The 27,315-nt window shown below is 37.5% G+C and overlaps 1 protein-coding gene across 9 annotated transcripts in view; it reads right to left on the bottom strand.

The window, feature by feature from the left end:
- The window catches only part of AGFG1 (ArfGAP with FG repeats 1), a 75,050-nt gene extending 49,308 nt beyond the window's left edge, over nucleotides 1–25,742 (bottom strand). For 2 of the 9 annotated variants that reach the window (XM_059393635.1, XM_059393639.1), the window contains exons 1-2: nucleotides 25,276–25,740; nucleotides 8,029–8,122 (exon numbers count right to left, since the gene is read on the bottom strand). In XM_059393635.1, coding sequence (XP_059249618.1) covers nucleotides 8,029–8,122; nucleotides 25,276–25,442 — 261 coding nt within the window. In that variant the 5' untranslated portion in view covers nucleotides 25,443–25,740. Of the gene's footprint in view, nucleotides 1–8,028; nucleotides 8,123–25,275 lie in introns of all 9 variants that reach the window. The other 7 variants (XM_059393634.1, XM_059393636.1, XM_059393638.1 and 4 more) reach the window with 5 other exon arrangements.
- Between the last annotated feature and the right edge of the window lie 1,573 nt (nucleotides 25,743–27,315).

Raw genomic sequence — 27,315 nt, 5'->3', positions numbered from 1 at the left:
AAGGAACAAAAAAGACTAATAATTTCTATTTTTAATTAAATCCAAGTAAGTTTTTAAAAAGATAACACACTAATAACAAGAAACAAACAAAAAGCTGAGATAAAAAGCAGCTAAAATGGGTGAGGCCAATAAACTAGAAGGAAATAAATCATGTGAACTTGGATACCAGTGCAAAAAAAAAGTTTAATAAATGCTCAGAACAGTAGTTACAACCTAACATCTAGGTCTTTCTTCAGTACTCCGGGTTTTCAGCCACCACTGGAAAAGAGCATGCAAAACAAAGGTACAAAACAGGTACTTCTGGGCGCCTGGGTGGCTCAGTGGGTTAAGCCGCTGCCTTCGGCTCAGGTCATGATCTCGGGGTCCTGGGATCAAGTCCCGCATCGGGCTCTCTGCTCAGCAGGAGCCTGCTTCCTCCTCTCTCTGTCTCTGCCTGCCTCTCTGCCTACTCGTGATCTCTCTCTGTCAAATAAATAAATAAAATCTTTAAAAAAAAGAAAAAAAAAAAAACAGGTACTTCTCACAGATTACAAAGGAAAACGAAGCTCAGGGAAAGAGTTTGCCCAAAGTGACAAGATTCATTTTATTAGTGGTGCTGAAACCAGACCACAAATTATTTTGAGTAGTCAGGTGTCTTTAGTTGCTATACTGGTTGTCTCAAATGGTGGTCCCTAGCCCTCAGCTTCAGAATCACAGTGGGGTTCTGGCCAAAAATGCAAATAGACAGTCCTTTCCCTCAGCCAGGATGAGAATCTCTGGAGAGTAACACCCAGGACTTTTCACACAGAAAAGTAAATATTAAAAAAAATTTACTAAGAGTAATTCCAATGAAACTCACATGGATCTTAAGTTTCAAACTCCCTTGGGTATATATAGTCTTGTACCTTTTCACTGCTGTATGTGTAATGAAAAGGTATATAAGATTATGCCACAGAAATGTCTCTTATGTTTCAAAGGTAATAAAACCAACACAGAAGAACTACAAGAGCAATAAAAATTTTGTGTCGGGGTTCCTGGGGGGCTTAATCAGTTAAGTGACCAGTTCTTGATTACCACTCAGGTCATAACCTCAGGGTCCTGGGATCAAGCCACATGTGGGACTCTGCTGAGTGGGGTGTCTGCCTGAGATTCTCTCCTTCGCCCTCTCTCTGTCCCTCCCTCCCACTCACTCAGGCACTCTTTCTCTAGCTCTCTCTCAAATACATAAATCTTAAAAAAAAAATTTGTGCAGCATCTTAGAGTGAATACTATATATATACATACACATACAAATAAATAAATATATATATATATATAAATTTTTAAAGTATGAGTGGGGGTTTTATAGTCCCTTTCAGCCACAATATTCTTGGAAGACCTGACAGGAGAGTAAAAATTTGATAGGACTTAAAAAAAGATTCACAATAAATAAAACAGCATAGGCAAAAGGGCAAGAAAACGAATACAGACAGCAAATATGGAAAACAAAACAGAGATCACTACAGTTAAAACATTTCTGCTGGGAATGAAGCAAGATTAAATAGGAAGGTTATAAAAGGATTTACACTGAGAAAAGAAAACTTTGGAATGTCACAGACCAGGAGTCTTAAGCCCACCACCTACCTGTAGATCAAATTGGGACATCAGCATGCTCTTGCACTGTCCCTGATCTAACAATGGTTTTTACATGTTTAAAGGATTATTTTTTTAAATGCTTTTTTCAAACAAGTATATGAAACAGTGACTATGTAGATGGCCCACAAAGCCTACAATATTTACTGGTCCCTTACAGAAATAGTTTGCAAACTTCTGCTAAAAGCAACACAGTAAGTGTAAATACTGGAATAACGAGTCTGTAACTTAGCTCTGCACTCAATAATGACATCAAATATGTTGTTACTAAAATAAGAGCCAACTTTTGCTATTACTATTTAAGCTCACCATAAAGGTTAAAATATCCCCAGAGTTTAAATACATAAAACAAATATTAATGTATACACTTTTGAATTCTATGAAAACTAAAAAAATCTTTCAAATAATAAAACCACTCAGCGCAGGGAGTAAAAATATTGATAATCCTTCCCCTATAATTTCTATTATCTCAGATTTTGACTCAATAAACATCTGATACATAAATAAATATCTACATTACTTGGCAAAAACTACACTAAAAGCTTTCATAGGTTGCCTGACTTCAAAATATTTTAGGGGTGGCTGTGTGACTTGGTTGGTTAAGCATCTGCCTTTGGTTCAGGTCATGATCCTGGGGTCTTGGGCTCCTTGGGACTGAGCTCCTTGGGCTCCTTGCCCAGTGGGGAGCCTGTTTGTCCTTTGCCATTCTCCCTGCTTATGTGCTCACGCACTCTCCCTCTCTCTCTCAAATAAAATCTTTAAAAAAAACAAAAAAAGAGATGAATACAATACTTTGAACCTACATGATATTTCCATAAGCTGATTCACAAGTCATTCAAAAACTCACTGTCTTTGCTCTGATAATGTCCTAAACAATCTTCCTAATATTGGTTATCTACTTTTCAGAGTCCATGATTCTGTACAAAGAACCACCATTACGTACTATAGATTACAGGATTGGATGATTTAGGAAATAACCACTAGTGTGCTGTTTAGCCTCATAACAGACTAGGTATATATAAAATATCATAAAATGATACCTGGATAGTCCAGCAAAACTATCAGAGCAAGTGAATTTAGAATCTTACATTTTTTTTAGAAACTAGTATTTTTTTGTGGTAGTGCTTGCCTGTGGTTATAAATGGCTCCAATCTTTCCCAAAGATACAATTTAATTGCCCTTTAAAAGCTCTGAATAGTTTGTTTCATAAAATAAGGCCTATTTAATCATAAGTATAACTTCCTGAAAAATATTATGTCTCTGTACTCTCAAAGCACCTGCAACTCACAAATGAACCCCCCCCCCCTTTTAAAGATTTTATTTATTTGTTTGACAGAGAGACAGAGAGAGAGGGAACACAAGCAGGGGGAGTAGAAGAGGGAGAAGCAGGCTTACCACCAAGCAGGGAGCCTGACACAGGACTCGATCCCAGGACTCTGAGATCATTACCTGAGCTGAAGGCAGATGCTTAACGACTAAGCCACCCAGGCACCCTGAAGCCCCTTCTTACTCTTCAACCAAAATGGAATTGACAGAAATAATTGTTCTTGTCTCTCTCCCCCCACTAAACTCTTTAGTGTTACATAATGGCAAAATCATACCTGCTTTTGCTTATCCCTGTATCTCTGGTACCCAAGGGGATAGTCCCTGGTATACAGTAGGTGATTAATGAATCTCTACTTCAAAAATGAAAAATGAATCCATCATAATGGTTAACAGAGAAGAACACCTTACTTTATGGGTTTATTGTTTTAGAAGGATTTTTTTTTTTAAAGCAGCAGTTTGTTTTGTGGGTTATTTTAATAATCTAGCATAAAAATTACCAAATACTGTCAAAACACATGATTTTCTCTGTGTAGACTGTATGCCTATGGAGCATCAGTAGTAACTCTTTTATTCTCAGGCCTAAAACATAATTATGAAGAGTTCATTTGCACCAGAAAAGAAAAACTGATGCTTCAAATAAAATTACAAATACATTTTCTTTTTATTGAATTATGTATAGCTCTGATCCTCAGCCCTCCTTCCATTAACTTTAATAATCAGAAGTTAACCCAATAGGGTGCCTGGGTGGCTCAGTGGGTTGTGATCTCAGGGTCCTGGGACCAAGTCCCGCATCGGGCTCTCTGCTCCACAGGGAGCCTGCTTCCTCCTCTCTCTCTCTCTCTCTGCTTGCCGCTCTGCCTACTTGTGATCTCTCTGTCAAATAAATAAATAAAAATCTATTAAAAAAAAAAAAGTTAACCCAATAGTGAAATTCCTTCAACTAGAGACCATAAATTACCCAAAGATTACCTAAAGATTTTTTTCAAAGTTAACATCATGATATAAAAGAAAGTATTGCAAGATAAATACGTGGATTTTTTTTAAATATTTTACTTTTGAAAAAAAAAGTTAAAACAATTTCCTCAAATAATAAGTAAAAAGTGCTTCACCGCAAAATATTTTACTAACATCTGGCATACTATGGTCTATAATGTAATAATGTACATATCTGCTCGACTGAACTCACTGTAGTCGTCTGAGGATACTAAAGTAATATTCAAGTATTTTGTAAACTACATATATAGAAACTAATGATGCATTTTTATAAATACTAAGCATGTCCTTGGTACATGCTTATAAATAGTAATAATTTTATTTGCTTACCACGGCTTACAGACCAATACAGATGTACTTTATTAATGACTCAAATACCATAAGTGGCACTGCCATCAGTTTTGAGATTTTCCAAAAACAATGAATAATCCGTAATACAGTAATGAAGGAAAACTGAAATCTTCCCTAGATATACACATGTGCTAGGCCACTGCGCTGATGGTGAATTAAATGGCTTTCCTGTATCCATGTCCTTTGCCCTGTAACTTGGCAGTGCCCTCCTACTCTTTTTCCCAAATTTGGCAGCATGATTTTCTTTGGTAGGTTTTTCACAACTGTAATGCAAGCATTAAAACAGATTAAAGTTAAACACACAAATGACTGCACAGGTTTTCCTACATATAAATGACTGGAGGAACATTCAAAGCATGTGGAACATAGGTTAATTCATCACTCTCTGAGTCATCCAACACCCACTGTGCTTACCTACTTAAGCCTGTAATACTGGAATCATGAACCAAATATGTCCTTCAGAACACTAAGCCCCCTGGACAGAGTAGAAGAACCCAGACTGCTGTCAGTCAGTTTACTGTTAACTGGTGAAGCACTTCTCTTCAGGCATGACCCATTCATGCACAAGATATAGAACAGTAGTTTCTTTCTTTCTTTTTTTTTTAAAGATTTATTTATTTATTTGACAGAGATCAAAAGTAGGCAGAGAGGCAGGCAAGAGAGAGGAGGAAGCAGGCTCTCTGCTCCACAGGGCTCGATCCCAGGACCCTGACCTGAGCCGAAGGCAGAGGCTTATTAACCCATTGAGCCACTACTGCCACAACAGTAGTATCTTTTTAAACCAATATTTAAGTGATTAAGTATGGCCCTTTCCAAACTACTGACAGATGACACGAAGAATACGGCAACATGTTTTGGAATGAAAAATTAAGATTTGTATACTTTTCTCTATGCATGTTATATTTATGATTTAAATGTTTAAATAAGGTAAACTGATAATGAAGCATCTGCGTTTGAAGTCTATGAAGTTTTAAAGTTGTTAACCACTCTGCATTTCCTATCAATCCTCACCTTCTATGCATCTCTTAAGTTCTTAAAAACACAGATACTGTTACTATTGTTAAGAATTAAATATACCCAGCACAATACTTTGGTTCTAAGATGTTCTTAGGGACACAATGTGTGTGTGTCTTCCTTAACAAACATTTAAAAAGTTGGTATATTTTCTAATAGTATAAATTTCCCTTCTTTGTGCACTGTGTTTGATGTGCCTTCAGTATCTTTTCCTGCCACAGGGTACCTTGCTAGTCAGAAGAGCATGTGACTTTTGATCTCAGGGTCTTGAGTTCAAGTCCCACGCTGGATGTAGAGATTACTTATAAACAAACTTAAAAACAAATGAACCAAACCAGTATCTTCCTGCCAGCTTAGGTCCTAACTGTTTTATCTCTATGAGATCTTCCAATCCTGTCCTTTTCACCAACAAATTGAGCCTCTTTCCATATTCATACTTCTGAAACTTTTTATTGTTACCATTAATTATCTAATACATACTATCACTGTTACATTATCTGTCTCCCCAACTAGATTTTAAGCTGTCAGCTAAGCCTATGAAAAATGCCTATAAATGCATCTGCAGTACCTAGCACAGCAAGTGCCTTGGTGAGTGTTTAAGTGGTCTACCGATTTGTACAACTCTTTTTAGGATTAATATTCATGAACCCATTCCAGTCATCTCTAAGTTTACATTCTTTTTCTATTTTTATATGAGTTGCCCCAAATCAAGGATGTCTTTGTATATATTCTAAATTTATTTTGCTATCAATCTTAATGACTGCCATATTTGACAACATGATTGAACCCTGAGGACACAAGGCTAACTGAAATAAGCCACTCACAGCAGGACAAAAACTGTCTGATTCCACTTACATGAGGTATCTGAAACAGTCAAACTCACAGAAGCAGAAAGTAGAATGGCAAATGGCAAGGGCTCAGAAGGGGGAATGGGGAGTTGCTTGTCAGTGGGTACAAACTTCACTTATGCAAGACGAGGAAGTTCTAAAAAGACTTAAGGTACAACACTATCCCTCTTTCTAAGAACACTGTATTGATACTTGTAACTTTTTAAAAAGAGGAGATCTTATGTTAAGCATTCTTACCAAAATTAAAGTTTCTTTCAATCTTAGTATGTGGAGACCAGTCTTCACCCAAACTTAGCTACTTCCTGACAGGTACAGATGTTTTTACTTTCTTCTCCAATGGACCGTTACTATTTTAGTTCTACAACTCTGAATTTATCTGAATAAATACTCTGAATTTAGATTTTTAATCTAAGAACAGAATAATATTTTTCTTTGCTTTTTTAAGATTTTATTTATTTGACAGAGAGAGATCACATGTAGGCAGAGAGGCAGGCAGAGAGAGTGGGGAGGCAGGCTCCCTGCTGAGCAGAGAGCCCGCTATCGGGCTTGATCCCAGGACCCTGAGACCATGACCTGGGCCAAAGGCAGAGGCTTAACCCACTGAGCCACCCAGGTGCCCCCAGAATAATATTTATTTCTAACTCCACATTCTGATGTCCAAAATATTGTACTCTAGGCCAACATTCTAAGAGTGCAGCTAAAAGTTTACACTACAGGTCTAACCTCAAACTTCATATATAAATAGTTCAAACTGTATTTCAATTGGTAAATATATTATTCTATACTTACAGCCATTACAAATCGTCTGCCCTTCCCTCTAGCTTTAGATTTTCCCCATCAGTCTGGAAGTTGATTATGCAAAATAATTTTTTATCAGCAAAATAGTGTGTTCACTTCTCTATATCATGTATTAAAAATATTTCATAGTTTTTAATTTATACTTCTTCACTGTTTTAGAACCAAAATGACATGTGCATAACAAGAAGGCAGCAAGTTTAAGATACTACTATCAAAATGTTAAGGAAGAAAGAGAGGCAAATTATAAAATGTTTACATATAACATCTCAGAATGAAAAAGATTAAAACTAATAAAATCTTAAAACAACTTTCTATCAAAAATATGCAAGCAGAATAGTATAACTAAAGTAGTATTTCCTTCCTATTAAATAAGGAATAATGGTTATTATTAATCAATTAGGATGACTGGCTCAATCTTATCCCAAAATGTCCACTTTTCTTGTCAATTTTATAGTTTTTTCAATTATTAGATCACCACTTTTACCAACAGCATGGTAAAACCATAAAACCAAAAACAAGAAAGCAAACAATCAGAATGCAATTACTGGAAACCCATTAAAGCAGAGTTAGAAGGAAAAAGCTCCCCTCCAAATTCTTACTGGGTTCCCCCTTAATGATGGGCTGCCCCCAGCACTGCCAGCCCCCTTTCCTCCCAGCATCTGCTCAACAGAAAGTTCGGCATATAATAAGAAGGCATGAGGGGACCTCAAGTAAAAGCTGATCACACAATGACCTAAGAGAAGTTTACTACAGTACCACAAAGTTATTTCTCTTTCTTGTTCTCTCTCTTTTGGCCTTTTAAAGCAAAAACTAATGGTTACTCCAATACTAGATGTCCTCCAAAAATGCCTTTTACATTCAACACTGATGAATTCTGGATGCATGTTTCACCTCAGGATAAAGGCATTTATTAGATATTTAGTAGATATTAATTCTAAGTACATTATTAAATGAGTAATTCTAAAATAGCTAAATATAGAATACAAAGATAACTTTTTAGACAGTGAAATTCACCATTCTAAGCAACTTATTAAATCTTATTAAAATGACTGCCAACAAAAAAGTTAAAAATTATAAAAACACTTACTTCATTTCCGTGTTTTTGCAGAAATTCAATTTCTTGTTGTGTGAATGTTGTCATGGAGATAGATTTTACCCTGTGTGGTGGATTTAACCCTCTCCTAAAAGATAAAATATTTACAAATTTATTACTATGTATCTTAAAATTTACACATCAATGTAAAACATTTTTAATAGCACATTTAAACATTTAAAGTGAAGAGTGTTCGCTTATAAACTAAAAGTATTAAACTATTAATCCCCATAACAGATATGTCAAGGTAAGTTATGTTCACACTAAATAATGCATTTAAATATAAATTCAAGTGCCATCTAGTTAGGAATACATGGCACCTGTAACACATGAGCTTCTAGGAAATAAAATATTGCTTTACTGTGTTTCTAATGGAAGAAGACTATGTAAGAACTCTATGGTAAAGAATTCAAAAAGTAATTAACCATTTAAATATTTTCACATTTCCTAAGAAAATGACAATATTTTGTTAAGCTTGGAGTTATACACATATTCTAATCAAATAGCCATTACATTTAAGCTTGAGGCTGATTTGAAAACTGAAAACTAACCCAAGAAAACTGGAAATTATTAACCCATAAGAATGAAGTCTCACCTCTCCTTCAATTCAAATAGAAATTTATAGTAAAGGACATTTTCAATCACCTCAGAAAGTAGTAAGTGCTCAAGAAGAAACTTAAAAGACATGAGGGAACTCGAGAAATACCTGGATACATGATTAAATGCCTCTGAAGTTCTTTTACAGTCTTAAAGCCTTTCTGTATAGATGGCCTTAAGAAAACTTTATCTCTATGTTTCTTGATAATGTTTACAGTGCATATAAAAAACTCATAGAAAAGCACTCAGAGAAGAGTAAAAACTATTTACATTTTATCCAACTACAACATAAGTTATATATTATGTCCAACTATATATATATTTTGTCTAACTATAATATAGAGTATATATAATACTCTACCACCTACAAATATAAGGGCTAAATAATCTATGCAAAGTAACAAGTAACCTATGCAAAGTTTCATAAAATTATGTTTAAGTCATGTCCTCTGCCAAAGGCCTCATTTGGAATCCAAGTTCTAGAACAGATTATTAGTACTTTTACATATTTTGTCATAGTCATCATGCTAATTGAGAGATTTAACAACAATGTAAAATAATAAATGAGCAAAAGGTCTTCCAAAAATAACCTGAAAACATTTTTGAATAAATACGGTGTATAATAATCCTGGAAATTCACAATGTTGTAATTCAACAAGAGAAATTCAGAACTAAGTCCTCAATTATCATATCCCACTCTTCTCTCTCTGACAGAACTGTCAGAGATAGATGGTACATCTTTTGAATCATGCTTTGAATGAGGGCAAAGTACTTTATCTGCCTCATATTTTGAAGGAGGAAATCATTAAGTTGGGTTTTGTTGCTGTTTTGTTTTGTTTAAATTTTAAACTAACTCATTTATTTCTAACTCTTAAGTTACAAATACAGAAACAAAGACTGCACAGTAGAAAAAACTGAGTACAGCAATTTCATCCTTGTAAAACTTACAAACTTTGCTATGAAAAAAACTACAGAATGAATTATTTCCAAGTAAATCTGCAATCATAAATTAAGGCTTCAGAAATATCTCCAAGGGGGCACCTGGTGGCTCAGCTGGTTAAGCATCTGACTTAGGGTTTCAGCTCTAGCCATGATCTCAGGGTTGTGAGATCAAGCCCCACCCCACACCACACCCCTACCCTGGGCTCCACACTCAGTGGGGAATCAGCTTGAGATTCTTTCCCCACTCCCACTCACCCCACTCACACGTTTCTCTCTCTGTAAAATAAAGTAGATAAATCTTTAAAAGATAATAAAAATAAGAAATAAAAGTATCTTCCAAATTTCCAAAAGTGAAAATGTAGGAAAGCCATTATTCAATTAAAGCAGTAGGCTTCTTTTTCCAATTCACCTGTATTATGAGAACAAGACTAGATTCGCCATTTTCAGGGAAGCTTATTAATTTATGATGTGTAATTACATCCTACCTTGTTCCAACATAACTTAAGAAGGAATTAACTTACTGTTCTCTTAAATTTTACTACTCCTCCCTCTAACTTAGCAACTTTGTCTCTCCTTATTTCCTAATACGTCCTTCTTTGTTCCAGCCAAGCGTTTACTTTTCCACCTCTCTTACAGTATCCTTTTAAAAAAAAAAGGAAAAGGCAAAGGAATAATGTCAAGCACTATTACAATGGTTTATGTTTTGGGTAAGAAATTTTAGAGCACAGAATTATGCCCCTGTATTTCTCAGAACATTAAATGAGGAAACCTCTGATTCTTTTTTAGTTATATTATACAGATGTCCTCTCATAAGAACAGTACAGTGTATAGCTTATTCACTTACAAATATCATGGCCCTACGGTATCACAGGGTCTACTTATGCATAAAGAAGGCATTCATATTACTTAAATATGTGACAAAATTTTGAACTTACAAAACAAATACAACCAGAATGAACTCATAACCAAATTATGAAAAGACATTTTTTTTCCCCACTAAACAAGAACATTTACTACAGGACTTCTTTAAGTGAGCTGACTCGGTGCATTTAAAATAGGACTCAATTTACAAAACTGCAAGACACGATTTTGCCAGGCCACAATAATTATACAAATTACGTTAACTCTGAGGAAATTTTACATTTGTTCATGTTGCCTTCTCTAATCACCCTTTTATATCCCATTTACCCAAGCAGATTAACCATACGCTCAATGCAAGGATATACCCAGATTTTTCCCCTTTTAGTCTCCAAAAGTTTTATAAAGATATTACATGCTTATAAAATAATTCTGTTAAAATGTTGTTAAGTCCAAAGTGAAAGCTGATAATCTCATACACTACGGTAGGATAAATTCACCAATCTGTATCAAGAACCTCATTCACACCTTTTGATCTAGTAGTACCCTTTAACAAACTACTCTAAAACAGGAATCTGAAACACAGCTATCTCCAAGATGTTCATCAAACAGGATTTATAACAGGAAAACATCAGGAACACCTCAGTATCAAAGAGGAAGTGATTAAATGACAATAACATTGTAAACATTATGCATACTTATGGTTATATTTTAATTTTTAGGATGCAAATTATATAGTATTCTCAGAACTATATAAAAAATATCTGCAAAGAAAACAAACTAAATATCCCCAAATGTTAGCAGTTCTTGCATATAAATGATAGGGATAAGATGATTTTTTTTTCTATTTATAATTTTCTATTCTCTCCAAGTTTTCTACAATGAATATGCATTATTCTATAAGAGGAAAAAGAAACAGCAAGAAATAACAGAGAGTCCAACTGACTAGTAGCAGCAGTCAAAGATTTTGGACTTTCAAGTCCTGGAAATATGGATGTGAATGTACGTGCTGAAGAATTAGAGAAAGAAAATATGGGAAGGGGAGAACAATTTTCCTTTCTAAGGCTTTCCTTCATTTTTTCTAAAAAAAAACTGGAAAGCCTTTCTTCCCAAATATATCTATCAGCATCAACACCTTATCTTCACTTTGTTTCTCTAAATCAGAGGTTTCTCAATTTGGGCACTACTGACATTTGAGCCAGGTAACTTTATTGCAAAGGAGCTGCTCTGTGCATTGTAGGATGTAAAGCAGCACCCCAACCTCTACTCACTAAATACCAGTAGCATCCTCAACCAGTAGAGACAACAAAAAAATGTTTCCAGATGCTGCCAAATCTCCCCCAGGCAGCAAAATTCCTCTAGTTGAGAATCACTGCTCTAAATAAGCCAAATGTTAATTGCCAAGCTAAAGAAATTACTGGAATTCCTTTGGATCTTTATTGAATATAAACCCTACCTAGGTTTAATCGTCTACAAAAAACACTCTACACATTCACCCCATATACAATAAAAAAGTTGGAATTTTCCCGTAATTCATTATTTTCAGAAGAACAGAAAATAGAAATGTACATTTTTTCTATAAAATAATAACAAAATAAATAATACAAGATTAAAATTTGTATTGTACATATTAAATTTAAATTAGAAAATACTAAGTGTCCACAAAACAAACAAACAAACATGGAACTGTATTAATGTCAAGCATGCTTAATACAAATGCATAGGCAAAATGTAAGTTAATAAGGCAGAACAAAATAATTATTTATAAAGTACCTATAAGGCTTATTTAATCTCATCCAGTTTCTACTTTCAATTGTATGGCAGACCAGATATTCTGAAAAGTTTCCTCTGCTAAAATATGAGAGATACTCTGTAGGGTTACAAACCAAAATGAACAAAAAAATCCTATTAACATACTGTTGAGCTACCTACAAAGTAAAGGAAATCTCTAAGGATACCCACCCAAAAGGGAAAAAAGAATTAAAAATTAAAAACTGAGCTAAAACCAGAAGAGTGACACATTTTATATCCAAAATTTAGTACTGCTCAGACGGCAAATACCAGTCAACAACAGCTAAGACAAGACAACAGAGACAAGACAACAAACCTGTTAAACCTAAGACCCTGGATAAGAAATAAAGCTGCTTCAGGCTGCAGTATCCCTGGTCCCAGCAGAAGAATATGCAAATCCTCTCAGAAGGAATGTAATTTCCATTTATGCTATCAGGATTTGGAAAAAATAAAATCATCACACAGCAACAAAACATGACACTAAGCTTGTCAGTAGAAACATCTTTAGAATGACCTCTCCCAAAGACTTTAGATATTGGAATGATCAAATACAAAACAGAAAACATAGTATATAGGAAACATAGTAATAAATAAAAGACAGCATAAAAATAAACAAGATATATGTAGTTATTAGAATAACCATGCACTTTAAAAGTCAGAACTTTTAGAAATGAAAAATTATAAATGTGGAAATTAAAAACTCAACAAAGAAGGTAAAGGGCAGATTAGAAAATCAGTGAATTAAAAGACAGGAAAAAAATTCAGAAAGTAGCACAGACTAAGACAAAAGGAAGAAAAAAGGATATTAGAAAGTCTAACATATCTAATCAACACTCTTTAAAGATTATTTTGAGAGAAAGAGAGTGGGCATAGGAAACAAGGAAGGGGAGGAGAAAGAAAATCTCCAGCAGACTCCCCACTGAGCACAGAGCCCAGTGAGGGCTCAGGTTTTAGGATCCTGAGATCATGAACTGAACCGAAACCAAGAGTCTGACACTCAACCTGTCTGAGCCACCCAGGTGCCCTCTAATCAACACTCTTAAGAGAGGTGATATTTGAAGAGATCACGGCTGAGATTTTTCAGATCCAGTGAAAGGCATGCATCTACAAATACAGGAATTATAGCTTATCAAAAACAAGATAAATAAATCCCACTCTCAGAAATATTTTGTTGAAACTTCAAACACATAACAATCTTAAAAGCAGTCAGACAGAAAAGACCAAGAAAACAAAATTTGACTAAAAGTAGACTTCTCAATAGAAACCAAAAGATAACAAAACATTATCTTTAAGTAGTAAGAAAAAAATAACCGTTGCGAACCCAGCAAAACTATCTCTGAAAGTATAAGATCAAAATACTATCTTCAGATAAACAAAAACCAAGAGTTTACCCCAGAAGATCCTCACTGAAAAAATACAGATAATAGAAGAAGGACCCCAGGAAGGTCCTGAAATGCAAAGAGGTAAGGAAAGAAACTGGTAAACACCTTTAGGTGAAACCAAACATCATCTGATTTTAAAATGTCCAATTTATAAGAACAGGGACAAATTTAATGTCTCACCAACAACAGCCCTTAAGCGAGGGTACTTTGTATTTTTAAAGACCTTGTGTTATTAGGGAAAGGTTAAAATACAGATTAACTCTAGAATGTCAATATGGAGAATTAAATTTCAATGATGACCATGGAAGTACATGGAATTTTACAGCTTTCAAGCCAGTAGAAAGGGAAAATCATATCAAATCAAAACAAAAAACTGTCATTTTTTAAAAATAACATTAAATATACAATTTCCACATGACCTAGCAATTCCACTCTTATTTACCCAGTAAAATTTATGTTCACCCAAGAATCTGTATATAAATATTTGTAGCAGCTCTATTCATATGAATCAAAAACTAGAAACCCAACCATCCTTCAAATGGGAAATGGATAAATTCACAAGCAACGGAATACTAACTACTCAGTACAAAAGAGAAATGAACTATTGGAATATGCAACTAACTTGGATTAATCTTAAAGATCCTCTGCTGAGTGAAGGCGCCAATCTGAAAAAGTTACATACCTAGGACAGAATTTCCGTGACATTCTCAGAAAGAAAAACTAAAATGTTGAGAGAACTAACAGTAGTTGGCAGGGGTTAGGAACAGATAAGGGTTAAGAAGAGTCTTCAGGGGTGGTGGCAGCTGACTGTGGCAGAAGTTACATGATTTGATACACGTTAAAGACTCCTATAACTGTATACCAAAAGTTAATACTGATGTAGGTTAAAGAAACAAAACACTACCATCTTGATTCTATGTTACTATTCACAGTAACCACAATTTTTACACTAATTAAATATTTTCTCATTAGTGGACCTACCTTCTTCTCTACCTACCAAATCTGATCATTTAATTGAATGAAATCTAATCAAAACTGAATTACTTATCTAGTTATTTCAAAGGAGTATTTGTGGACATTGGTGCCACTTTCCTTTTTTTTGCTAAGTCTAGTCTAGCTGTCATGTGAATTCAATGTTTATAAAACAGCCGACTGTAATGACACTAGTCATAACTACAGGATGGGAGCGCTGGACAAGTAAGCCCCATCATCTGTAGTGCCAATATAGTGACCATTTCAGATCCTAAAATACACATTTTAAGTCTCAAGTGCAAAAAAAAAATAAAAAAATTAAATAATGACACACCTAGTAACAACAGTATTGATATTTTGAAAGCATGTTTGCCAGTTATTTGGTTTCAAGAAGTTCCAAAGTCACCTACTAGTAAGCCCAATATGTTTCAGCAGTATAATTAAGTCATATGCAGATCCCCAGGAGCTTTAGTTTTAACGACCACCACCCAGGTATGACTGTAACCAGATGGTGTGACTCATTCCATATGTCCACCAGTATGCCGCTCTTAACTATGCCTCAAACCATCTTGCAAATAGCCATTTGTTCAACTCAAATAACAATGTATGTGACATGAATAAGAAAGCTTATTTAGTTTTATTCATTACTTTTCTCCTGCTGGGAGAGAAGCTGGCTAAAATATTTTAATAGACTGTGGAAATTTATGTGGTTGCTAATCCTGACATAAAGTAATAAAGTTAATTTGACATTTAGATCTATCCCAATCCTATAAATGTTTAATTCAGAAAAATTATATACTTAAAGTCTACAACAGATGGACGATGCCTTTAACAGGACATCTAGATTTTACAAACTACTGATGCCAAGGCACTATATGTACTGGACAGTCCAAACTATTAGTCTATCCAGAACCCAATTTAAAATACAGAACACACACACAAAACGTAAACCACATTTGTTATTTTCGTTTTCTGTTTTGTTTTTTCCCTGAAAGTCACAAAACTACACTGTAAAGTGCTTGTAACACTTAGGAGAGACATCTAAAAAATAATGCTCAAGCAACAATTTAAACCTAATTAAGGTATCCCAGTTAAATGTTGCCACCACCACCCCGAAAAGAGGGGGCACCAACTCTTTGATTCTGGCCTAGGTTATGATCTCAGGGTTGTGAGACTGAGCCTGCCATCAAGCTCCAGGATCCACGCTGGTTGGGAAGCCTGCTTAAGATTCTCTCCCTCTGCCCCTATCTCTCCACCTACCCTGCTAATGCGCTTCTATGCATGCACTCTCTCCTCCTCTCTCTCAAAAAAAAAAAAAAAAAAAAAGCAGACAAAGCCCAAGAAAATCTTCACAAACCTCTCCAAACCTCACTGAAATGAAAGCAAAAGAATAAAAAAGCAATGGGATACCTGGGTGGCTCCGTTGGTTAAGCAGCTGCCTTCGGCTCAGGTCATGATCCCAGCGTCCTGGGATCAAGTCCCACATCGGGCTCCTTGCTCGGCAGGGAGCCTGCTTCTCCCTCTGCCTCTGCCTGCCATTCTGTCTGCCTGTGCTTGCTTGCTCTCCCTCTCTCTCTCTAACAAATAAATAAACTCCTAAAAAAAAAAAAAAAAGTGGTTTAAAAAAAAAAAAGAATAAAAAAGCATTAACCTGCAGAGACAGAGGGGCAGAGAATAAGGGAGGAGGCCAAAGGCATATTATAGGTCTCCAGTAACAAGTTTTCGAAGATAAAAAGTGAATATACCAACAATAACTGACTTTGCAGAGTAAAGAAAAGCAAAACAGAAGCTCCTTCAGAGAGAGGCCAACTAGAAGCTGATTCCCACTAGAGAACCCCTGAAAAATTCACTAAAGGAAGGAGAGGCAGGTTAGGGGGATTCACATAGGGTCAAAAGTAAACTTCCAGTTCCCCTTCAGCCACAAGACTACCTCTACCAGGTCCTACGCAGAAGTCTGAACGACAATTTAATCTGCAGAGGTTATCCAAAAAGACTCCGGACTCAGTCATAACTAAGGACTGTTATTAGGCACCCTGCTAAAAACTAAGGAATTAAGTGAGACTTTACCTACTGAATGACTGATTACATGCCCCTCATTTCCTCCCTCAACTGGATCCTAGAAAAATGGCAGCCAGGCTCTTTCAGTCACCAACAAGAAAGAATATTGGAGAAAATATCTCTGAACTTAAAACAACAACAAAAAACACATGACTTCCAAACCAATGAGTCCAAAAGAATGGCTACAATATTGAACAAAAGACCTAACCAAAATGTTTCCATGTACAGTTCAGAAAAGCAGGAATTTAAAAAAAAAAAAAAAAAGATCATATATAATCCCAAAGAGGGAGGGGGGAAATGGGGCACAAAGAATCAGTAATAAGAGCATCAGGGGGTGCTAGGTGGCTCAGTCGGTTAACAGTCTGACTCAGTTTCAGCCTAAGTCATGATCCCAGGGTCCTGGGATGGAGCCTCAACTTGGGCTCTGTACTCAGCATGGGGTCCACTTGAGATTCTTTCCCTCTAATAAATAAATTCTTAAAAAAAACAAAATAGCATCAGATTTCTCAACAGTGATACTAAGGATATGAAGATAATTAAGCACTGCCTTAAAACCTCAAGGATAAAGTATTTCCACCTTATGAATAGGTACAGACTATCAATTTAAAAATGAAGTGGAGTGAGAGACATTTATAGCCATACACCTCCCAAAATAACCTCCCAGTGACCTTCAATCAGGAGGCCAAGGGAGATGTGGGGGTCCTGAAAACAGAGGGTCCAACACTGGTTAGGCATGAAAAGAATTTCCAGAATGATGGCAGAAGAAAAGTCCCAGGATGATCACTGCATAGCAGGTCTAGAGAGCAGCATTTCCAGACTAGATGATGACAAAAGTACCCAGAAAAGATTTACCGATTTAAAACAAAAATAAACAGGTACCTTATGTATCTGATGATACTGAAAGAAGTTTTATGCCTCAGCTGGAGACTTTTTATCTGGGATATATTAATGATACATATATGAAAAAGGAAAAGATGAGAACTACACAAGTATAAACTTCCTGGGGAAAAAGGCTGTACAAGTAAGAAAATAATAGCAATATACTGTATGACTCAGCTGAGAACAATACGTATACTTGCAACAAGGCAAATACCAAATAAGTGATTTAGCCAACAACTGTGATAACGTTATACGGAAGAGGTAGAGACAGTAGGTAGAAAAGGAAAAAGAAGTATGAAGAGGACCAAATCCTTATCTTCCTCCTCGTACAGCAGAAGTCAATATATAAAGCCAAACTGAAAAAAAATTTAAACAGTTGTGTGTTAGCTAGAAATACTAAGGTAAACATAGAAGGAGGGCAGAGATAAAAGTTGACAGTCACTGTCTAGGGCAATCAGAAATGGAGGAAGGGAACAGGTGACTACTGTTGTTCATTTAAAGCCTTTGCCTATTTAAATTACAGGCATGTGTTCTTTCGATAAAAATTAAAACTGAATTAAAAACTGAGCACAAACAAGAATGGAGATGAACAGTTCTTGCTCTTCAAAACCAAATTTAACTGACATACACTTATAGATTATTATCTTTGATGAAAAAGTTTGAGGAACTTCTAAAATTTCTGAAGTATCAAGTCTCTTTACTAGACACCAGAGATCTTTTTGTAGAGGTACCTACTGAACACAACTGTTCGAAGTTAAAGCCACCAAGATTAACTGAGTAAGGGATAAAGCTTTGAAGACAAAAAAGAGTTTTCACATGTTCCCATATTATTAGTTCCACTGATTTTAACTCTCCCCATCAAAGAGCTTGCACAGTCTAACAAAAACTGGGGGAAGAACAAGAATCTTTAGAATTTGACAACAAGAAAAACTCCTCTCTTCCTTTTGTAAACATGCATGTTTCTCTGTAACTTCCATACATTTGTCTCCTATCTCCCCCTAGGGAATATATCTATTACCTCTTTCACATATAGGCCTTAAAATTACCCAAAGATAGTGACCATATGTACAGCTCCCCGCACCCACTAGTCTTTTCTTCTTTAAGCTAACATTTCTGGCTCCTGCAAATGTTCTCCTCATACATAGCTTTAAGATTCCTTATCATCCTGATGGAATTCCTTAGAGCATGCTATAGTTAATATACCTCTTAAAAGAAGCAACCAGAATAAAAGCAAGGTGTAATTGTGACTTCCCTCCCTCTAAAACAGCATAGTACCAATCAAAGAGAGACCACGTCTTACTCAGGAAGTCTTTGAAAGAAATATGTTCTAACTTAAAAAGAACAAAAAACAAAAAAAACCCTATCATTCCTCATATTCTGAACAATTTAAACAAGTTTCCCATCCTTACTGTAATAGAAGTAATTGAATTTCATTCTTAACACACCCAATCAGGGGTCTGTAGGGCAAGAGCTCTCAGGTGTGGGCCTATAAAAAATGTCACAAGCAATCTGCTACTAATTAAAGTACCCAAAGTTATGAATGATTCCCCTTTTATATATATGGGTATTCCTAACCAATTATCACTCTGACTATATGAAGCGGGAAATCCATTAATGAGTTGGGGGAAAATGCAAAGGTAACAGCTCCAGTCCTGAATATCTCCACAGGAGTTTCTCAAGAATATGAACATTATGCATGTTGGATAGAAAAGAGTGAAAATATGATGTCACCATACCACATATGCTTAAGAGTTTTCCCAGGACAAGATGATGTTCACAGTACCACAGAAGAGTCCCTCTTAATCAATTTGCGAGGTGAATCCATGTTTCTCCTCCCTGCTGAAAAACCTTCAGCAAAGGCCTACTGCACAACAAACATTCATAGCTAGGAGGGCATGCTCTCCTGCTCCTTCCAACTGAGTTTTATGTTTATCAAGAGTTGTTTAATATAATAACTTGGTAATACAGTTGGCACAGAATTTGGTAAATATATAGTTGAAGTGAGTATTCTGTGAAATACTGACACAAGTGAGAACTGTTCCCATAAAAACGAAGTATTTTAGAGACAACTAAATTCAATTGCCATGAAAAGCTGTTACTTAACTGTAAACAAGAACTGAAAAAAGACTGAAAAAAAGATCTAGAACAATCCAGCCCTCGACTTACTTTAAAAAGTAACTTAGGAGTGTGTGGGTGGCTCAGTGGGTTAAGGCCTCTGCCTTCGGCTAGGGTCATGATCCCAGAGTCCTGGGATCGAGTCCGGAATCACGCTCTCTGCTCAGTGGGGAGCCTGCTTCCCCCTCTCTCTCTGCCTGCCTCTCTCCCTGCTTGTGATCTCTCTCTCTCTGTCAAATAAATAAATAAAATCTTAAAAAAAAAAAAGTTAACTTAAAATTCTAAACACTGTAAAACACAATGTGAGTATGGGTTATATCAATGGGACAAAGAATCTAATCAGTGGAACCACATTCAAAGAGAAGTACTAGGTGTTACGTTAAAAAAAGACTGGCAAATTAACAATTATGTTAAAATAAAAAAAACCCAAGTATATAAAAACATACACATATATGCATACATACATAATTTACTTTCAAATAAATCTAATCACTATCTATCCTACATGCATAGGGCGAGATGTTTTAATTACAATTCAGATAAAGAAAATAGCAAGAGAATTCATTTATGGCAGGATAGATGGCCCAAATTCAAAACAGGCACCACCGAATTCCCATTATACTCACAATACACAACAGCAGTTTCAGAATAAAATCCAAAGAAAACACAAAGTTAAGAAAAGCTAACATCCTTTAAATTTTTTTTAAAAAAGCATAGCTATAAGGCAAAAATGCACGTACATCCATAAATTATCTGTTCTGCTTTTAAAATAAACATGAAGTTAAAATCTACTATTTAAATCCCCAAAATACAGAATTCACAAATAATTTACAATAATTCATGAGTAACATATATACCTTTGTTAGTGGTGGATCTCACTAGTTCTGGATACCTAGATCAGGGTATCACAACAAAGCATTAAGAATGTAAGCAAATTTTACAATTTGAAGTTGGGGGCAGGGGAGGAATCTTCATAAGATTTTTATTAGAATCACACCTGACACACAGCTAGCACTCAATAAATGTGATTAAGTTATTATTATATTTTCCATTTCAACAAATACTATCTTATATCCCCAACATATGTACTAGTGCCAATCTGCTAAAAATTGTCCTTCATAATGGGATCAAATAATTTTCCCACTTACACTAAAATGAAATTGTACTATATTTTCAAAATACCTCATCAAATATAGCCACATTAGAGTACTAAAAAAAAAAATGAAAAAGGAATTAAAGATATAAATCACTGCCCACTATTACCTCACAACGTCTCGAATATTATAAAAAGAGCTCCAAAAAGTATTTGATTTCAATCCACTCTAATGGTAATAAAGGTATAAAAACGAATTAAATGCCTTTTCATTTAACTTTAAAAATTCATGCAATATTCACCATAAAAGTCAAAATACACATAAAATTAACATGTAAGTTAATATCAAGCTCTATCTATACACCTATGAAATTCCCACTTTAAATACTCTGTCCACATAAAATAGCTGGAACTGAGACAATGTTTCTTAAAATTTACTTTCCCTAAACCCTCTCTGAAAAACTTGTCAATCGCTTTTTAAAGATGAACAATTCTTATTTACTGATTAAACTAATGTTAAATAATTTGGTCTAAACCTCGTCTTTAAATCAACTAAATCTCTTTGGCATGAAGGCCAATGTTTTTGTTGTAGGCTAGCCATTCATAATTTGAAGTATTTTGGTAGCTAGAACATGAAAGAAAGTGACAAATCTATCTGTTACAATACCCCCATTCTACCTCATTAATAAACAGTAAAACTGCCTCTAAATTTAAAGTTCCACAAACTGAGTTCAGTTATATACTCTAAATGAGCACCAAACAAGTATATGACAGTCACCCAGAAGAAGATTCGGAGTCTAGTAAAATAAACAGTAAGATGCTTGTTCAATTTGTTTAAGCAAAATACTGTTAATGATAAAAGGTATGTGACTAACCTCCAAAATTTAGAATTCATGACCGCAGATACTCTTTATTGTATACAAGCATTTTCTAGGCAATCAAGTTTTCCCAATGGTAGCTAGAAGCTTTATTCTTTGTAAATCCACTGCTTAGCCTCATCCTCTCATACAGTATATGTTCAATAACTACTCAAATTGTACAATCTAATCCTTATATCAACCTTAAGCTATGCATTATCTTCTTAATGCAAAAGAAACTAAGGCTGAAGAGATGGATCCAGGTCAACTGACACATGGTGGCCAGGCTTACTTAATACCCTGCCCTAAGTCTCAATGCTAGTGGCAATGTCAGAATCTGATTTCAAAATTACTGTCTTCCAAGTATCCATATCATCAAAATAGAAAACATATAATAATTACTCAATAGTTACTCAATTCTTCTCAAATGATTTTCCTTTATTCCTGGTTTTCAAGAACAGAAATCCTTAGGAGCTTCAATAGATTCCTTCAATATTTCTACAGTAGATATCTGATCCAGCATCTATTCCTTCCTTCCCAAGAACCCCAGATTTCTGACTTGAGAATTCTATTTGGAGATCTTTGTTGTTTCAATGAAGTCATTGTAGAATATGAGTCCAATCAGGGCACTGCTTTTAAGGTAGCTATATAACCTGTGGGAAGTGCAAAACTTCTGTAAAAGTTGGGAGGGACACCAATATAAAATAAGGCCATATGCAGCCCTCGGAGCTGGAAGCAGCCATCCACAGATGAGAGAAGTCTAGGCAACATCATCAAGCCACTAGATAAAGTCTTACTTAAAACAAAGAAAAATCCAAACTCATAGATTTTTAAAGGGGTTACATCTTGTTTCAATGTTTTTCCAATACTGTTCCCTACTCATGGAATATCCTTTCCCCCCTTATATAGTTAATACCTCCCATCTACTGGGCAGCTATTACGTACCAGGCATCAAATGAGATTAGAGATAAACACATGTTATCTCTAATACTGAAAACTAATCTACAGCCAAAATTTACAAGGTAAACTTTATTCTCAGTATTCATGGATGAGAAAACTCAAACTCAAGGAGACTAAGTGACACTGCCAATGCCACACAGCTAATACGCAAAGCCAGGATTTAAGAAAACATGTGTTTTCAACTCATGAGTCTTATTCTTTCAACAACATGAAGCAGTCAGCCACATGGATCTTGTCTTTTTTTTTTTAATATTTTATTTATTTATTTGAGAGAGAGACAGTGAGAGAGAGCATGAGCGAGGAGAAGGTCAGAGAGAGAAGCAGACTCCCCGTGGAGCTGGGAGCCCGATGCGGGACTCGATCCCGGGAATCCAGGATCATGACCCGAGCAGAAGGCAGTCGTCCAACCAATTGAGCCACCCAGGTGTCCCATGGATCTTGTCTTTAAAGGTCTTTGCTCAGGCATCACATCTTTTGTGAAGCCTCTTCTATCCATTTACATATTTCAGGAATAGCTCATTTAAAGAAAGGAAATATTACAATGTACCATCACTGTTTATTTAAAATGCAGGCTCCTTAAATTTAAGAGGATCCAAGGAACACCAGTGCCTCCCACAATGTATGACATAGGCCAGTCAAGCAATAAACATTTGTAAAATTATCCCTGAATGGAGATAGAAGTCCTATCTCTCACAGATTAAAGTCTTTAAAATAAACAACTGTCATTACACTGAGATATTGTCTTATATACAATGCTTCAGAAATGTGGGTTTTAGGAAATGAGTAAATATTTCTTGATCTCATACTTTTGCTGCAGAAAATGTTGCCCTGCTAGACTTGTGAAGAACCACGAGAAATGCCAGAAATTCAAAACAGTAACTACATACATTTTTTTCAAACCAAGTATTTCATGTGTACCAAAGGATCTTGTGTCTAGTAAACACAGGGCATATTTACTATGCACATAATAAAAATCAAATATACTTAAAACACGGTACTGTTGAATTCATTCTAGAACCACATTGCCTAACCCACGTCAGTTTATCTGTAAATGAAAAGTATGAACCAGACTATCTCCTAGATTCCACCCAGCTCTATGATTCTGTTGGAATTCAATAATATCACTGTCTACTTCTCAGAGTGCTTCCCTAACTATAATCTAAAAGTAACCTCTCAAACAAGGGCTCTGTTATCATACTATTTTGATGCATACTTATCCCAGACATTTTTCTCATTTAATGACTTACATATTATCATCTCCCCTAGCAGAATGTAGCTCCAAAAGAACAGGGATTTTACTGTATTCATCAGCACATCTCAAGGCTTTACACAGAACACAGCAGACACCGAGTACATGTTTGCTGAAGAAAAAACATTCATGGAAGACTAATAATGCCTTGATCCCCAACATGAAGGGAAAAAACCAAATGGAGCACTGCTGGGCATGTCCTGCATTTTCCAAATAACGAGTTTTCTAATATATTATGCACTCCGTCTCAGTATTAATCTTACAAATTAATTTCTATGAAGAAATGCTACAAATGAAAGAACTTAAGTAGATGTTTTGATGTAATAAAGGTTTTAAGAATATTTAGTGACTACTTTAAATACAAAATCATTATTACATAAAAGCAACTTATCAGTTCCAAAAATCATCCACAAACTTTCCAACGAAAATTTCACAGTAACAAAGTAACAAAAATATTATAAAAATAAAGCTTAATGAAGCAAAGAACGCAAACCATCCCAATAATTCAAGACGATAGTCTCCATTTTTCTGAAGCAATGCTGTCTTCCCATCTCTCCCAATTTCTGTATACAGCCTTGTATCGGTACTGATAGAAGTCTTACAGACACTACCACATGTACAATGACACAGCTTCTAGTCAATATCTTATTTCCATTAAAACTTTCCCCAAACTCAAGACTCTCTTTGGACCATAAAACTAAAACCCCACAATCTCACATCTGCTTCTCTGCCTCCTTCTCTCGCAATTAAGCCTCTCGAACTTTTCCCTTGGGATTCAAATCTCTGCCATCAAGACATTTTAATCCCGCTACTACTCCGAAAAGCTTCCTTTCTCCCAGTGACTTAGGTGCTTTCGACCCGAGTAAAAAAACAAAAAACAAAACAAAAAAACAAACAAACAAACAAACAAAAAAAAAAAAAAAAAAACACCAAAACCCAGGCTACTCATCCTTGCCCTTTCCCACCCTAGCTTCTCCCCCACCCTTTCTACGGGCGCCCTGCAGGTGCCTCACTGGAAACCTCAGCGCCACCCTGGGCCGCCCAGAGGGGCACACAAAAGACCCGCACGGCCCTCCCAGCCTACTCCTGTGTCTCCCCTACAGTCCCATCGGGTCAGTGCCCTGGAGAACAAGCGGAGACCCGAGGGAAACAGCGCCGGCTCCGCCGGGAACCGATGCTCGCCGCGGGCTAACCCACCTTCGCCCACGCCCCACCCACGAAGGCTGCCCTGGGCCGGGACCCTCGCCCAGAGAAACCGAAAGCGCATCCCCAGCTCGGGAGCAGGGGCAGAGCGCATCCCACCCGCCGGCCTCCGCAGCCCCTCCCCGCGAGCCCGCGCCCCAACCGCCGCGCCGGCCCGAGCGGGCGCCCCCGCTGGCCTCCCGCGCCGCCTGCACCCCCCCACACCCCCCCCCGGCCTTGCTGCCCGCTCCCCCGCCCCCCAACACGGGGGAAGGGCCCACGCCCGCCCGGCCGCCCGGCACTCACAGGCTGCCGGAGCAGGAGGTACAGACGAAGGAGCCGACCGTCATGTTCACGTAGGTGGGGCCGCGCTGGTCGCAGTCGAAGCACTTTCGGTTGTGCGGGAGACCGGTCATGTCCCGCAGCATCTTCAGGTGCTTCTCCTCCTGCTTCCGCTTCGCGCTGGCCGCCATGGCCGCGGCGCTGAGGGAAGAGGCCGGCAGGGCCAGGAGCGGGAGCCGGGCGGCGCTGCGCCGGGGGCCCGCGGTCCCACGGGCCGCCCTGGCCGCGGCCGCCGCCCTCCGTCAGCGCGCGCCGCCCGCGCTGGACCTGGCCGCCTCGGCTCGACTCGACTTCGCTGGGCGCGGCGCGGACGCTGCGGAGCGCGGGCTGACGGGCCACACCAACCGGCCGGGCCGGGACAACCGCCGCCGCCACCGCCGCCGCCTCCTCCTCCGCCGCCACCACCACCGACCGCCACCTTCCCGACTTCTCCTGAGGGGAAAAGAGGAGGAAGGGGGACGGCAAGAGAAGGCCCGCCCTGGGCGGCCGGAAGCCAAGTGTTGGCCGGCGCCCTCTGCTGGCCAGGAGGAGTTAGTTACTGCGGCCGCGCTGAGGCCCGGGTTTGGGCGGGGGCAAAGCAGCAAAGATACAAAGGTGGTGGTGAAGATAGATAGTGTTTATTAGGGAGCTTATATGTGCTAAGCGCATCACCGAACTTAACTTCGTCCCCTGCTCATAACTCTCCAAGGGCTGCCCACTTCTTTGGAGATAATTCCAGGGTTCCTCACCGTACTCTAAAAGGTGCTCCCTCATCTAACCCAACCTACCTCTGTCCCCATCCCGGTTTCTCGCCACACTGGCTTTCCGTTTGTCCCCCAAACACGATAAGCTCCCTTCTGACCCAGGACCCTTGCCATGCTGTTCTCTCTCTGTTAAGGTTTCTCAACCCGGACCCTATTCATATTTTGGACTGATAATTGTTTAGTGTGGGAGATACTGCATTGAGAGGTATTTCATGGCATCCCTACCGTTATCCGCTAGATGACAGAATGACCCCTTCCCACACCCTACATGTGGCAACCCAAAATCCCCACACATTGCCAAGGGGAGACTGAGATGTAGTCAATTCATTTATGCACGTCTGGCGGGCAACCTTCCTTAACCCAATCAACCTATTTAAAATTGCCACCCATCTTCCTGAAAGTAGCCCTCCCTGAAATAGCTGTGTTGGATTTCCTTCCTAGCGCTAGCTATTTGAAATCCTGCTGCTTATTTGGTGTTTACTTAGTGCTGTCTGGGATCCCCCATTAGGCTCCAGAATTTCCTCACTACTCCTCCACCCTTTGCCCCTCCCAGAGCTGGAAGCTCGTGCTCAGTGTTCCCAGAATGAATGCATTCAGTATCTCATTTAATCCTCACAAGATCCCTTTGGGGTAGGCACTCCTGTTCTTTCCATCTCACAAATCTGGAAGCTAAAGCTCTGGGGGATTAAGTAAATTTACTGGAGGATACATAAGGGAAAACCGGGATTCCAACCCAGACAGTCGGACTGTAAGACCCAAATCTCTTCATCGCTCTAAGCAAACACAGCCGGCAGGAGGAGAGAAATCGTCCCTGCCCCTCCTTTCCCAGAGGAGTGCAGGGAGACCCAGAGAGCTGAAGTTCTGAAATCACTCAGCTGGTGAATGGGAAAGTAAGCTTAGAACGCACATTTCCTAATTGCCAAGGCCAGCCCTCAGACATCCCTTGAAAGTAACTGGACAAAACACCCAAGTGAGACTTCATGTTAATAAAATGCTATTAATAATAGCTAAATATTACAAGAAAGTGATCAACAGATTTTGGATTGGTCAATGGATTTTTAACTTTCTATTAGGGAAAATATCAAACTCCCATGAGACTGTGTCCCATCGTCAATAATTATCAGCTCATGGCTAATGTGCTTTTTACCCATCCCAAACTCCCTTCACCCTTCTTATTATTTTGAAGCAAATTGCAGATAGCGTACCATTCATCCGCACATACATTAGTTTGCATTGCTAAAATACATACATTCATAAATAA

This window comes from Mustela nigripes, chromosome 3, assembly GCF_022355385.1.
Source record: "Mustela nigripes isolate SB6536 chromosome 3, MUSNIG.SB6536, whole genome shotgun sequence".
NCBI lineage: Eukaryota > Metazoa > Chordata > Mammalia > Carnivora > Mustelidae > Mustela > Mustela nigripes.
This window is presented reverse-complemented; position numbering and strand designations above follow the sequence as displayed.